Source organism: Ips typographus, linkage group LG4 (assembly GCF_016097725.1).
Source record: "Ips typographus isolate SLU linkage group LG4, UJ_Ityp_2.0, whole genome shotgun sequence".
NCBI classification, from domain to species: Eukaryota; Metazoa; Arthropoda; class Insecta; order Coleoptera; family Curculionidae; genus Ips; species Ips typographus.
Genome location: NC_138425.1, coordinates 9,494,804 through 9,509,014, shown reverse-complemented (window position 1 = coordinate 9,509,014; position 14,211 = coordinate 9,494,804). Strand labels below are relative to the sequence as shown.

At 34.4% G+C, this 14,211-nt stretch overlaps 2 protein-coding genes and 1 non-coding gene across 5 annotated transcripts; 1 reads left to right on the top strand and 2 right to left on the bottom strand.

Annotated features, from left to right (window-relative positions):
• Window positions 1-1,050: 1,050 nt before the first annotated feature.
• On the bottom strand, window positions 1,051-10,883 carry eys (eyes shut). 2 transcript variants are annotated; one of them, XM_081978100.1, is made up of 23 exons: window positions 10,747-10,883; window positions 10,519-10,684; window positions 6,989-7,290; window positions 6,820-6,924; window positions 6,642-6,767; window positions 6,472-6,585; window positions 6,247-6,415; window positions 5,986-6,194; window positions 5,526-5,924; window positions 4,883-5,466; window positions 4,521-4,831; window positions 4,266-4,464; window positions 4,065-4,216; window positions 3,871-4,007; window positions 3,574-3,819; window positions 3,336-3,509; window positions 3,050-3,281; window positions 2,826-2,989; window positions 2,562-2,768; window positions 2,349-2,486; window positions 2,093-2,294; window positions 1,712-2,042; window positions 1,051-1,650 (listed from the first exon to the last, which is right to left on the bottom strand). In XM_081978100.1, exons 3-23 carry the CDS (start codon window positions 7,266-7,268, stop codon window positions 1,252-1,254), a joined length of 4,878 nt encoding a protein of 1,625 aa, XP_081834226.1. In that variant the 5' UTR covers window positions 7,269-7,290; window positions 10,519-10,684; window positions 10,747-10,883; the 3' UTR covers window positions 1,051-1,251. The 2 variants fall into 2 exon arrangements, with proteins under 2 accessions (XP_081834226.1, XP_081834225.1); XM_081978099.1 differs by having other exon boundaries at window positions 2,093-2,486.
• Window positions 8,126-8,197, bottom strand: TRNAC-GCA (transfer RNA cysteine (anticodon GCA)). Its single transcript has one exon. It is a non-coding gene; the product is annotated as a tRNA-Cys (tRNA).
• LOC145728118 (MKRN2 opposite strand protein) lies at window positions 10,830-14,032 on the top strand. 2 transcript variants are annotated; one of them, XM_081978131.1, is made up of 5 exons: window positions 10,830-10,890; window positions 12,147-12,294; window positions 12,354-12,431; window positions 12,769-12,898; window positions 13,175-14,032. In XM_081978131.1, exons 1-5 carry the CDS (start codon window positions 10,845-10,847, stop codon window positions 13,454-13,456), a joined length of 684 nt encoding a protein of 227 aa, XP_081834257.1. In that variant the 5' UTR covers window positions 10,830-10,844; the 3' UTR covers window positions 13,457-14,032. The 2 variants fall into 2 exon arrangements, with proteins under 2 accessions (XP_081834257.1, XP_081834258.1); XM_081978132.1 differs by having other exon boundaries at window positions 10,849-11,012.
• Window positions 14,033-14,211: the final 179 nt, after the last annotated feature.

Below are 14,211 nucleotides of genomic sequence, written 5' to 3'. Positions count from 1 at the left end.
GTTTTACCAATAACCTTATTGGGTCTTCGAAACATTTTCAAAGAGGACATTGATTGTTCACCAGCTGAGCTTGTTTATGGAACCACTCTTAAACTACCAGGAGAATTTCTAAATTCATCCACTGAACCAGCCAACGAAAATGAGTTGGTCAGCAAACTCAGAGCAACAATGTTAGAACTTCAACCTAGACCAGCATCTGATCATAGCAAGATTAAAACTTTTATCTCCAAGGACCTTTCAAGTTGTTCCCATGTTTTTGTGCGAAATAATGCAGTAAAACCACCTTTGACAGCGCCTTACTCTGGACCCCATCGTGTTATCTCCAGAAGTGACAAGTTCTTCAAGATTGACCTTGGCAATCGTAGTGACAACATCACAATAGACCGCCTAAAGCCCGCCTATCTGCCAGATGATTTCCAGATCCAGTCCGAACATTCGTATGCGCGCCTTGAAGAAGTTCGAAAATCTCCCGCAACGTTGCCAGCTAAGACAAGGAAAACAGTTCGTTTCGCGACTTTGTCGCTGGACGGGGGGTACTGTGGCGACACTGTCAGCAGTGTCAGCCGGCAAGAAGCAAAAAGAAGAATAGGACGCAAGGACCTGACTTCAGGGCGATGACGAGACACTTTAACTCAGGATTACAACACAAGATGGACGATTCTTGCTCAATGCTTACGTTTTTCGATCTCAATCATTTTCTAGTTAGTTCCTACAAAAATCTGTTATATTTGATTCTACATTGAATTCGAAGGGATTCAATAAAGTGGAGTGTTAAGTTGGTGAAGATTATTATTTTCCTTCTCCTTCTATGACACCCTTCAATGACATTAGGAATTGCACATAAATCCACAGTTGATTATTATTCAAATTAAATTCTAATTTAATTACTACTATGCTAAGTACGTTCTTATATTGTACCTGTCGAATCTTTACTGCTTCTTCTTCAGGTTACTTATAGAATTAAAATTAATTAATAAAATTATAGAAATGTGGTAGACATACAACAATTATGCACATAATATCTAAAATAAAATTCAGCAACAAAAATAATTATTGTAAAGCAAATTAAATTTTATTTATCTTAATCATATAGAGATCTTAAAAAATGAATACAATAAACTACCGGAAAATTAACATAAAAAATAACAGACATATACACAACAGTGGGTGATGGTTTAAAAGAAACCAAAACTAACATATAATAATTGGACTAGATTGTATAGTTATGGCTATACGAAACACAGAAAACACTTAAATTACATTACAATTGCCAATATTAGCGCCTTCAAAAGGTGTAAAATCCGTTATAATGTTTTCCCCATTCGCTCCAAAAGCCTCGATGCACCCTTCAAAATTTTTCCGAAACATGCCGTTGGTTTCCTCCAGGAAGCTGATGTTACTTGGTAGACCACCAATGTAAAATTTACCCTCTGTGAACACGTGAGTTTCGTTGTGATTCCCCGAAAGACGCACAATTTGGGAGTCAACTTTCAGTTGCAAAGGCTGTAGTTTTAATTCAAAGGTGTGCCAAAGCCCATCTACTAACTGATGGGTGGGTGCCACCTCAACTTGTCGCGAATTATTTACAAATGAGGACACTATTTTCAAGTGCCCCATCTCCAGGCCAATACCCAAAAACTGATGTGGACCCTAGAAAATTACAAGTAATTAATTAATTTAGTATAATCTTGTTTTTAAGTGAGTGTAGAACCTTTTTGGTCCATAATAAGAGCCCTTCACTCTCAGTGGTGGTGAAATTCAAAAACAACTGTCTAATTTGTGTTGGGTAGTCTCTGATGTTTCGTTTTTTGTCGCCAAGCTTTTCCACAATCAAGTAGCTTTGTCCTTTAAAAGCTGGAGTTTTTACTTCAATCTGTGTTTCACAAAATCCTCCCTCAAATCCTATCCGACAAGCGCAAGTTGAGTTGTTGACGCAGTATCCATTTTTGCAGCTTTTCTGGTTGCATTTTGGGAAGAACTGGCAGCGATCTCCGTAGTAAGGTGTCACGCACGAACAGTGAGGGTTCATAAGCGAATCAAGCCTTCAAACAGAATATTAGATGATATTTTATTGGCTGATATAAAAACATACCAACAAGTCCCTCCATGATGACAAACCTCTCCTCCACAAGGAGTACCATCACAATCTATAACATTTCTGGCGCTTAAAATATTTTCATTGTTCAGAACGATCTGATGTTGGTTCACAGATAAACGTCTCAAACATCCGGAATAGGAAATCGGATAACCGGAAGTGGCACCAAAAGGCAGACGAGACATATCCGGCATTCCTCCTAGATACAAACTATCGCTAGGAAGGTTCAATGTGAACCCATGATCTAAGAGACCCATATTAATTACGTGATCCACGTAAAGGTATACTTTGCGACCAAATATTCCAAACTGTACTTTATGCCATACGCCTTTGAGGAGAAGCTTTGAACTTCTGACTGTTAGTAGGTCTTTGAGTTTAGTTCGGGGTTTATCTATAAATCAATAACACTTTAATAGCTGTAGAATTTTAACAATTAAGATTTCCTTTATTGGTGAAGATAACTTACTTGAACGTAGTCGCAGCTCTAGTAAGCCACTTTGAATACTTAAACATACAAAACTGGCCTCCGAGTTCCCCAGATATAGTATCACTCCACTGTCCTTTAGAATCCGTATTTCCATTTCAATATTAAACTTATCACTATCTATATCAATTGGTATTGTGGATAAGTAAGATCTTGATCCCGTGAAGCTAATGTCCGTGATGTTTTGATCTAAAATCAAAAACTGGTTCCTGGTTGTTTAAAAATTTTAATTAGTAAAGGATTAACTTGTATCGCAGTGTAACCCAATTTTTCCGAAAGGACAGTCACATTCATAACCAGTCAAAAGTGGAACACATCGGGAGTTTTCGCTGCATCTAGTATTGTTAGAATCGCAGAAATTTGTACTTGAAGAACATAATGGTCCGAACCATTTATCTTGGCATAAACACCTGTATGAAAAATTTTAAAAAATGCAAGGAACAATGCGAAGTAATAAAAAAAACAATTACATAAAAGTACTTCCATGATGTAAGCAAGCTCCACCATTCTGACAACTTCGTTCGTAACACTCGGTAGTACCACATTGGCCTACGGCCCTTCCAAGAATAGCATGAGTAGAGGTTTCTAACGGAAAAACTATACTTCCAGCTTTAATTTCCACATCAAAGATACAACCCGAAAATCCCGAATGTAATGGTAAGTCGTGAGGGAGTAAGGAAAAATTGATGGATTGATGCCCTCCTATAGAAGTTAGAGTTTTTTAAAAAGTAATTATCTAAAATAAGTGTTTTCAACCTAAATAAAGTAAAGGAGTAGTGTTAAGCTGGACAGACCGACCCGGTGATCTACCAGTGATATTTCCTAAATTTTCTACGTATAACCAGGCACGTCTTCCTTCATATCCCAACTGAACCAAATAGTCTCTAGCACCTTCTTCTATAGGTTGTGATGTAAATATCCGGCGTGGTCCTAATATTTAAGGAGTTCATGAACTTTGCGTCAGGATTTAGTAAAAAAAATGATTAGTGAATACCTGAACCCATATTCCAAGTTAGCATCACATATCCTTTGACAAAACTAACCGCAAGGTGATCAGAATAAAAATCATGTTGTCCACTCTGGCCCATAAAAAGTAACAAAGAAATTTGATCCATTGTAGAAGGAGTGAATCGAAATTTAATTTCCATTTTTTGTGATGTACCTTCGGGTAGAGGGTAAGCAACAAACGAAGCCAAACCTCTGACTGTTGACGAAAAGTACGGTTCTGATATTTTTAAAGCTGGAAATGAATGCTGGTTTAGACAGTTTCTTGATAGAGTACGTAACCTACTGTTTTCACAAAAATGTCCATGCTTTCCATAGGGACACAAGCAAATATAGCCACTGTTAGAAAATGGTATGCAAGTACCTCCGAACAAACAAGGGTTATTGTCGCATATAGAAACTTCACAGTGATAACCCAAAAATCTAGTCAAATCAACTGTAATCTCTAGTTTGTTTTATTTTAAAGTTATATTTACCTACCCATTTCTACAGTGGCACTTCCAGGTATCTCCACTAGAGGTACAGGATGCACTATTCCTGCATGGGTTTGACAGGCAAGCTAGTGAAGAACATTCAGTTATTTCATAACCATCTTCTGCGTCCTTATAAATAAACACTTTCTTTCCTGAAATCTGTTTTCGGAATTACATTTCAATATTTCTTCAGTTAGTAATAGCTCACTGTTAGGTTAGACATGCATCCCATAAAACCTCCACCCGGAACATCGATATTTTCATTAGGAACACCTCCCAAATGGAGCCAAACTGGATTTGTTGATAATTTATCTGCTCTAAGCGCCATTTGGTCACCGCTCATTGTTAGAGTATCGTTAACTTTGATTAGAGCGTAACAATGTTGTAGGTCTTTAGAGAAATTTAGTCTGAAAACACACAAAGTATTTATTATTTTAATATACTAATAATCAAATCTACTTACGAAGCTTTAACGTTCATTGCCCAACCATCATTAACCGGAACTTTAAGCTCACTAAGCAGCATGGTTTGATAACCACAAGAAAATTTGAACGCAAGAAAACCATCCTTAACGAATAAGGTCATATAAGTTGAGTCCACGTGAACATAGAACAGTAGTCCTTGATTTGATAGAGTCCTGGCATCAAACTTGAGGGAAATATTTTGATTTTGTGGCAAACGATGCGATATGTAGCTTTGCCCCGTAAAGGCCGCATTGCGAATACCCAATTTCGTTTCGCAGTAAAGTCCTTCAGCATCAAAGGGACAAATGCACTGTAAAACGAAATAGTTGTTGTTGTTTTGCATTATTATGTCTCAGCATACTTTATGTCCTTTTTGAGTAAAAATGCAAGTTCCTCCATGCTGGCATAGTTGATCAGGTAGTGAGCAATCAACACTTAAACCCTCAGTAGTTGTAGCAATAGTTGTCGTTTTTGTAGTCATTGCAGAAGTTGCTACAGTCGACGTGGAGGTATCTTCCGACAAGAAAGTTGTTACGCGTGGGAAAGGAGAAGTAGATTCAGGGAAAGACCGATTTCCTTCTGTAGCATCCGTTACCGTGGTCATTTTAGTAGTGTACGGGCCCGATGAAGTTTCAGTAGTAAACGTGGAGGACTCATCAGTAGGGTTTGTGGTGATATTTAGCAAAGTAGTTTCACTACTATCAGTTGGGGTATAAGTAGTTGTTTCTTCCTTAACGATTGTTGTTTTAGTTGTGGTAAATTCAGTGGTTGTAGTATGGGAGTTTTCAAAGGTGGTTTCGGTCTGAACTTTAGTTTCTTTTGCCACGTCAGCAATAGTCGTTGACTTAGCTGTTACTGTAGTTTCAAGTGTTGTTGCAATTTCATTGGTTGTCATTGTTGTTTCAGTGGTGGTACTATCAGTTAATGTTACCAATGAAGTCCTTTCTAAAAAGTCAGTCAATAAATTGATATCAAAACTTACTAACTTTTTAAAGTGATTTTACCTGTTTCAGGAAGAGTTCCCATGGTGGTACTAAGATCGAAAACGGATGTAGTTTCTGGTTTCCAAGTAGTTTGTAGCAGTGTTACAGTGGATGTGTCTGGAGCCACTGAAGTAATAGTTGAAAACGGAACGGTGGGTAATAAAGTACTGACAGACGATAACGAGGTGCTAACAGTGGGTAATGAGGTACTTAACGTTGATACTGTGGTGTCAACGTTAAGCGTAGTAAGAGAAGTGGATTCCAGGGTGGTTGAAATTAAAAGAGTTCTTCCAGTAGAAGTTCTCGTAATACAAAACGGAACTGTAGATGTTTCTGTACTTATTTCACTAGTATTTGGCAACGTTGTAGTGGTCGTAATTGACTTAATACTACTTGTCGGTAAAGTCGTTTTTTCTGAAACTACATTTTCAATAATTGTTTATCGCGATAGTCCTGATACAAGAATAATCTTATAACTCACAATAAGTAGGCGATGTAGAAGATTCAGTCTCAATAATCGTGGTGTTAGGATATGTAATTGCAGTACTTGTAATAACTGGAGATATGTAATTGCAGTCTAAATTGTTGTTAGGCAGTATAAGGCATTCACAAAACACCCCCGTTAAATTTGGAGGGCAAGAGCAAGTAAAATTATCAACTCCGTCGATGCATGTACCTCCATTGGAACATCTAAAAATTGTTTTATGCTAATCACAATTTGCTAGATATGTTGCATGCATACTTGGGACCTAGCACGCATTCGTCATATTGCAACTGACACAATTCACCATGAAAATCTGGAACACAGTAGCAGACAGACAGTCCATCTTCCAGTAGACATAATGCTCCATTTTTGCATGGGTTTGTTTCACATATTTTTATTACTTCTTCACAGTTCCGTCCTGTGTAACCTAATTGCAACCAGATATAGACTAGCTTGAAAATTGTTTAGTTCTATTGAGCCTACCAAACAAACAGGCACATTGGTAGTTAGCATGCAAATCAATGCATACTGCCCCATTTTGGCATGGAGCTGACATACATTCGTTTGATTCAACATCGCAAAGAAATCCTTCCCATCCTAAATAATAAAGGTATAAAATAATAAAAACATATGTGAGAAGAAAATAAAAGTACCAGGTTGACAATTGCAAGAAAACGTATCTCCCGGACCTTCTACACATACTCCAGCGTTTTGGCATCTGGCCTCATCAGTGATATTGCACACGGCTATGTCGACTTCGCAATGGACTCCGGAGTAACCTGAACAAAAACAGTTATATCTGCTAGAATATTAGATTTATTTTTGATACACCTGCAAGACATTGGCAGACGTATCCATTAGGACCATCAACACAACTACCATTGTTCCAACAGGGATTACTTTCACATTCATTTAAATCTTCTTCGCATAAATCACCTAATAAACAAAAAATTCTCTGGCATTGTCGGTATACAAGTATTATTATTGAATTGTTTATTACCAACAAATCCAGGTGGACAAGTGCAGTTAAAAGTAGCAATTCCATCAACGCAAATACCACCATTCTGACAAGGAGAAGACCAACAGTCGTTCCAATTTGTTTGGCATTGTAACCCTGTATAACCATCGATGCAGTAGCAAAAATAGGTGGAGTTGAGATCATCCATGCACACCCCATGGAGGCAGGGGTTGCTTAGACAAGCAAACCCATTATAGACGAATGGTAAGTGAAATAGTATAACCAGCCCTATAGAAAGGCTGGCGGTATCTGTTCGGCTCATACCTCATTTCTTCTCAGTAAACCTGAAAAACGATCTTTTGTTATGTTTATGTAGTTTAAAATTGTGAGAAACGCCTTTTTAGAGATAAATAAGAGAATTTTATTTTTAACAAATTATGTTTAAATAATGTTTATTTCTAACGTCTTATTTATGTTCATAAGGTACTATACAGTGTGTCCCAAATTGCTTCTACATATATTATTGGGATCTCGAAAACGGTAAGAGCTAAAGAGTCGGTTAAATGGGGAAAGTTTTAGAGAATTTTATGTGAAACTTATTTCCGGTTTCCAAATTAAATTATCTTTCTTCGTTTTCCGGAAAATTGAAAAAACGTCAGAGGCTGCATTTTAAACATTCTTTAACAAAGCCAAAGAGAGTTTTGAAACTAAGACATTATTAAGGCACTTTTTTACGTAGAACACGATGACATAATTAGAAAAATCTATCGTCATTGGTTTCCGAGATATGGAGGACGCCATCTTGAAGGCGGCCATAAGAATTTACAAAGTTATCATCCATATCCCGGAAACCAATAATGATAGATTTTTTCTAATTACGTCATCGTGTTCCACGTAAAAAAGTGCCTTAATACTGTTTTAGTTTCAAAACTCTCTTTGGCTTTGTTAAAGACTGTTTAAAATGCAGCCTCAAGCGTTTTCCAAATTTTCCGGAAAATGGAGAAAGATAATTTAATTTGGAAATCGGAAATAAGTTTCACATAAAATTCTCTAAAACTTTCCCCATTTAACCGACTCTGTAGCTCTTACGGTTACAGAGATGCCAATACATGTAGAACCAATTTGGGACACACTGTATGTTTATCTAAAATAGTAAAAAAAATTAATAAAAAAGTTGACAGGGGACACCCGGGTTTGAACCGGGGACCTCTCGATCTGCAGTCGAATGCTCTACCACTGAGCTATATCCCCATGTCAACCAATCTTACTATTTGAGTACTTAACCGATTATTTAATTAAACTGTTAAAATTGATAATTTTATAATAGGTCAGTTAATAATTAATCAGATAAAATAATATCGTTTTATAATAAAACTAATAAAAACCGTATACTTGCAAAGAAATTACTGTAATGAGCCTAGCTAATTACACATCCTGACGCTAGATGGTGCTAGTGAAAGCAAATTGAATTTAATTATGAATTGACCTTTTATTACATTTTGTAATAGAGAAAATTGGTCGGTTTGCATATATTTTTTATTTTTTTGTGAACTGATTCAATCGACAAATTAGGTTTGTTCACCGGATTGTTTGTAGTTTGTGATTGGTCAAGAAAAAGCAGCTTTTAACTTGCTGCTTTTTTTGACCAATCACTGTGTTGAGATTTATGAACATGTAGAGTAGATTTAACATTGTACTTTCAAAGGTTAACGTTTGGTTAGTTTAGATTACTTAAAATTGAATAATTTTTGGAACAGGAGTTTTGATTTTCACAGTAAAAGAAATGTTAATCCAACCGATTATCGCCACAATTTTCACTCTAGACACAATGTAACAGAAGAGCATTTATTTTAAAGTACCAACTTACCAAGCATTAAAATTAATATGAAGACAATCAATTAACAAACAAAAATTATTGTTTATGGTTGTTAAATGACAAAGAGTCAAAGGTCAAATGTCAAATTCAAAGCACAAAAAGAGTGCGGAGTTGCCGGTTTGTGCCAAAGTTGATTGGATATGAGCACGTTCAAATGGACATAGCCAATCAAAATATTAACTAATTTAAATTTTAAATTGCAGTTCCAAATATCTGGACAACTAACCGCCATTTGCACAAAGTTAAAAAAAAATTCTATCAACGTAAGGCTTGAGGCTGAACACTTGAGTGCTAATGAAGGAAGGAAGAAGAATATAAAAAACGCAAAAAAGAAGGTAATAAAATATCCAAAGTGGTTTGTTAACTATTTAGGTATAACGCAAAAACGATTATCTAGTTAAAGTGAATACTTATTTCCACTTATGAACATTTTATGATGTCTAGTGTAGCAACGATTAATTACAATTGCAATTTGTTCCAGATTATGAAGTAATGCTTCTTCAAAATTAATTTAAACGACTCTAGCAGAATTATTTTAGTGGTACTAAAGAATATTTGCTATTTCCGTAACAGTTTACGACAATGAACAACTAAATGGACGGTATATGAAATTGACTATAATTACATCTAATTAGTAATAGGTATTCTGTTTGTCAATGTTAATGCATTCAGGGTGTAAATTAATAAAAATATTGCATTTTCTATTTGTAATAATACCTCTTTGTCTGCAAATGCAAACGTTTTAATTATTCATCACTGTATAGCTATTATTACGTAAAAGAGCTTTATTTAGTTCATAGTTCATTTCACAATGCAAATTCCCTTTTGTTAATTTTTTCTGTGCGAACCTGTATAGGTATAGTATTTGTTCAGTAATTATAATTGACAAATTTCCGGTTTTTGTTACAGTGTTTATTAAAACTGAATGACTTAACTGAAATTTAACCATGAAATAAAAAAACGTATTAATTGGAGGTCTGCATGAATTGTAGTTTTCTATTTTAATTTTTGTAAAATTCTTTGATATTTGAAAATGAGTTACAAAAAGTAGTGATTTATTCATTAGATTCCAAAACTTAACACGCATGTGATATAATCATTTGTTTACCGCATTATTACATGTTGTATAATAAACAGTAAACGTTTTTGACCAAAACGACCACCTTCAATTTTGATTTAAACTACTTATACAACAAGGTAGCTCTTCCAAGTAATCATTTAGTTAAAACGAACCTCTTTGCTTAATAAGCAATAATTATAAATTAATTTACTCAATCAGTTGCTAATTAAAATCTTGCTTCAATTTATATTTACTGGTATTACTTGTTACTTTCTTTAAATAAAACTAAATTACGTCATCTATAATACAGTTGCATTTGCTATACTACCGTCGCTTATAAAAAACTGTGACATAATTAAGAAGATTGTCAGTTGGTTGCAACTTATTTTATTATGGTAATATTTTAAGAACATTACTGAATACAATTTGCATAAAACCAAATTGAATGTTAACGAGTAAATTGCATAGTAACCTTGTTTGTAATAACAGAAATAGAATCAAATATACCCTAATTGCGTGACGTTGCCCTTTTAAACACGTGAGTTACACCACTCATCGCTAACTATTGATCAAATTGTCCTCAATATCTAAATAGGTAATTACATACAAATCATTAAAAAATTTAAAAAAACTTACAAGTTTTAAACATCCTTCTTCCACAGCTCTTCTTAGATCTTTTTGTTTAAATAAAAAAAAACTCCACTATTTTCACGTTTTTCCTTCCAAACAATCGAAACTCACCCCCTTTAATAAACCCGGAAGCGGGTCTTTTGGTCACCAATTCCGTAACCATGGTAATATACTGTAATCAACAACAAACGGCTACCCTGTTGCCATCTCTTGGTATATTTTTACATGACTCACCTAGTTTGATCATAATTTTTCACTGTAAGAGTAAACCTGACAACGTTGCCTACCATATACCGCTGGTTACATTTCACCTGGTGGTAAACCAGCAGTCCATGGTCGGTTTGGTTGGGATGAACTGGTATTCTAACAGAGACAAAGGTAGTCGTACACGCCGACTATGTTTGATTGTTTTAATAACTTTTCGTAGAAGTTTTTAATATAGTTTGGGTTACCAGTTAAATAGTGTGAAATGGTTTAGTTGGTGGTGGTATTCTTGGCAGGTAAATAACATAGACTATTACCATTGTCCTATTACTATAATGGATTAAATAAGTAAAGCAGATAGAAAAACTAAACAATTTTTCTTATATAGCGGCTGTTAAAAAAAAACAAGTAATTAGTGCTAAATATTAGGACAAAACAATCCTCAATTGTTATTATTTGTATATTTACTACTATAATATGTTTATTAGTAGCAAACTTAAATTTACTTGCACTCTTTATGACCTCAAACTTGTTTGAATTCAGTCAGTCGTTCAATGTTCAATTGTGTCTGATTAGGCTAAGGTTAACATGATATGGTTTTTCAACCTCATCAGAACTGAAATAAACAATTAATCCTTTTATGGGTATTAGAGAACAATTATACTTCTAATTATGTCAAGATGTTAACAATTATTACGAAAACACCTTCTGTAACTTCTGTTGAAGATCAAAAATTTAAAATTTGTTCCGATAGAGATAATCAAACCTTTCATATGACAACCAATTTTGTAAAATGTTCTTACCTTGTATAAAAAACAACCTAACATTTTTCTAAAAATTAATATTTTTAGCAGTTTATATCAACCGCACGTTCTGTTTTATTACTCTTTAAATTACCTTATTATACAATTTACAGTTTGAGTTATTACTACAGGAATTCCTATTTGAATTTTAAATATTAATTTTTGGTATTAAAATACTGAAATGATGAATTTTTGAATTGAATTAAGTAGGTTAACACTATGTTAAACATCTGGTGTAAAATCCGTTAAAGTTTTGTTCATTTTATGTAAATCCACACGCTCCAAATAGCATTACATATTTTTCTTTAATCGTCGTAACCTAGAAAAGGCTTATTCCATCTCTGCAACGTTAGTAATAATTTTATTGTGCGCGCTTTCTAGTGCAAAAAAATTCAGTACGTCCGAAATATGTTGGCCTCATTTTTTTAAATTGATTATACGTTTGTCTTCACATGAGAACTGCGTTTCTTTCTTCAACACTAGATGTGCATTACTACTTTGATACACCCGTTACCCACTTGCAAAAGTAAAAGCAGCAATTAACTGAAGTAGTCACTTGATAATCTTTGAGAAAGTTATTCCACCTTAGACTAATGGCCATTAACTAATAGCGATTTCTTATAAAAGGAAACATGAACAAGGTAATGAAGATGGACCCGGGTATTGTATGCTTTCAACATTGCGGCCCTAAAGTGTTCTGCTTCACTTTACCACACACTTGTCCAGTTTGCGATGAGGATCTTGAGAAAGCTAACTTTTCTCTTTTACCGTTTAGGTTAGTATTTTCCATGTTAGACACTGTATTTAAATACTAACTTTGGAAAACATTTTCAGAATTCCTTATCCATTTATCAGAGCGTCTCAGTATCCCTGCGCTGTGGTAATCAAACCAACAACAGGGGATTTCCTCAAGTAAGTTTGCATAAGCAGGATATTAAGTATATGTAACGTAACTTTTGCGCAAACAAAACAATTACCACATTTTGAAGTGGAGGTCAACGAAACAATAATTATTGTTGTTGAAGACTGGCAGTGAATTTGGTGTTTTTATTATGTGTGTACTGTAAGACACTCTATTGCCGGTTTATAAAATATAATGGTTTAACCTTCATTAAGTTCAGCAAACTGTCTTACAGTTTTCTGTGGTTGTGAAGTCCTAACGTTCACCAAAACCTCAAAATTTACCTTTTACTGCAATTTAAATTGCTTGTTTCTAATGGTATAACTTTATGCATTTTCTTTTTGCTAGTGACTACTACAATTCTATGGACCTTCACATTGGAGTCACTACATCTACCGGCACAATGGTGGAATTTGACAAACATGGTCTAAGGAAACATAGGTCAATCCATTGGAATCAATGTTTGTTGTTAGATCAGGTATTTTTTCAGAAGAAAACCATTGAATACTAAGTAACGTTTTATTTGCTCGATTGCTTCTCATAATAAATAATATAAAATAGTGCCATTAATAATTATGATTAATGTCACCTTTGTAGATATACAGCATTACACCTATTGATGAGTTTGAGATGCTTCTTACTTAAATTTTCTTAAGTGTTTCCCTTTGAGAAACAGTTGATTTCATATCAAGTTATTAAAGTTTTAAGTTAAACAGGCATTTCTTCTGTTACTTAAAATATGTTATTAATTTAGATGCCGTCATCGTGGCGTGAACACTGGGACACCACCCTTTGGCAGGTCTGCAAACAAAAGTGCTGGTCCGCCAAAACCTACAGCGAAGACAACCACAACTGCTACAGCTTCGTTTTGACGTTTCTAGTTACTTTGGGCTACGGAAACTTAAGTGAAGCTGCAAGGAATCGGACGTTGTTTTGTGAAAAGTTTATTGTGCCCCGTACCACCGCCGCTGGCAAATACATTTCACTGTATCGAAAGTTGAAGGAGTACAAGTTTTATATACATCGAAATAAGTGATATTTTGTTTAAGATATTGTCACTTAGACTATTAGAATTTTTTGGGAAAAGTATGATGACGGTTTTGGGGAAGAAACACAATACTTAGACAATAATAGAACGAAAGTTAGATTAATTGTGGTATTTTAAAAAATGATTGGAAAATACTTTAGTAGGTAATTTATTAGAAATGCCAAACTGTAGAGTACAATGTTCTCTTCTCATTACCATCAGTGATTGTTTCCAGTAATAAGCATCCGCCTTATTAAAGTTAATATTATTAACACGTGCAACTATACTATAAAATTACTATGATATTCAATTGGAATTACATATATAAGATGCAATTTAATTGGTATAAGGATGTTTAGGAAGCCAGTTTCAGATTCTTAATAACATTAACCGAAACATATAATACTTTTCTACTTAGGTAATATACAACTCCCTGTGAACTTGTTTTAGTACTAATAATTGTAAATAATATTTGTTTTATATGGAAAGCCAAAGTGTTTATTATTGTTTACTTTTGTATAGACATATATGGTTATATATTGTATGTTTTAAAATTTATTTAAATAAAATACGTAGTTATATTGATATATTTATTATCATATAAAATTATCTAGAAAGTAAACTCGTGGGTCTCGTTCGCTTTGAGGCTCCATAGGGTATAAGGAGGAGTTTACTCTAAACTTGAAAGAAACCAACCACCCTGAATAAACTTTTGAATACTTGGATAAATATAAATTCTGGACCTAGACCAAAGAATAGTTTTA

What these genes read in the sequence shown, in the direction of transcription:
- LOC145728118 (XM_081978131.1), top strand. Translation starts at nt 10,845, where the DNA reads ATGGTCGGTTTGGTTGGGATGAACTGGTATTCTAACAGAGACAAAG. An exon ending in TTTTCTCTTTTACCGTTTAG is followed by an intron (nt 12,295 to 12,353) that starts GTTAGTATTTTC and finishes AAACATTTTCAG; the next exon opens with AATTCCTTATCCATTTATCA. An exon ending in AATGTTTGTTGTTAGATCAG is followed by an intron (nt 12,899 to 13,174) that starts GTATTTTTTCAG and finishes TTATTAATTTAG; the next exon opens with ATGCCGTCATCGTGGCGTGA.
- eys (XM_081978099.1), bottom strand. Translation starts at nt 7,268, where the DNA reads ATGAGCCGAACAGATACCGCCAGCCTTTCTATAGGGCTGGTTATACTA. An exon ending in CCAATGTGCCTGTTTGTTTG is followed by an intron (nt 6,416 to 6,471) that starts GTAGGCTCAATA and finishes GGTTGCAATTAG; the next exon opens with GTTACACAGGACGGAACTGT. An exon ending in TCTTATTATGGACCAAAAAG is followed by an intron (nt 1,651 to 1,711) that starts GTTCTACACTCA and finishes GTAATTTTCTAG; the next exon opens with GGTCCACATCAGTTTTTGGG.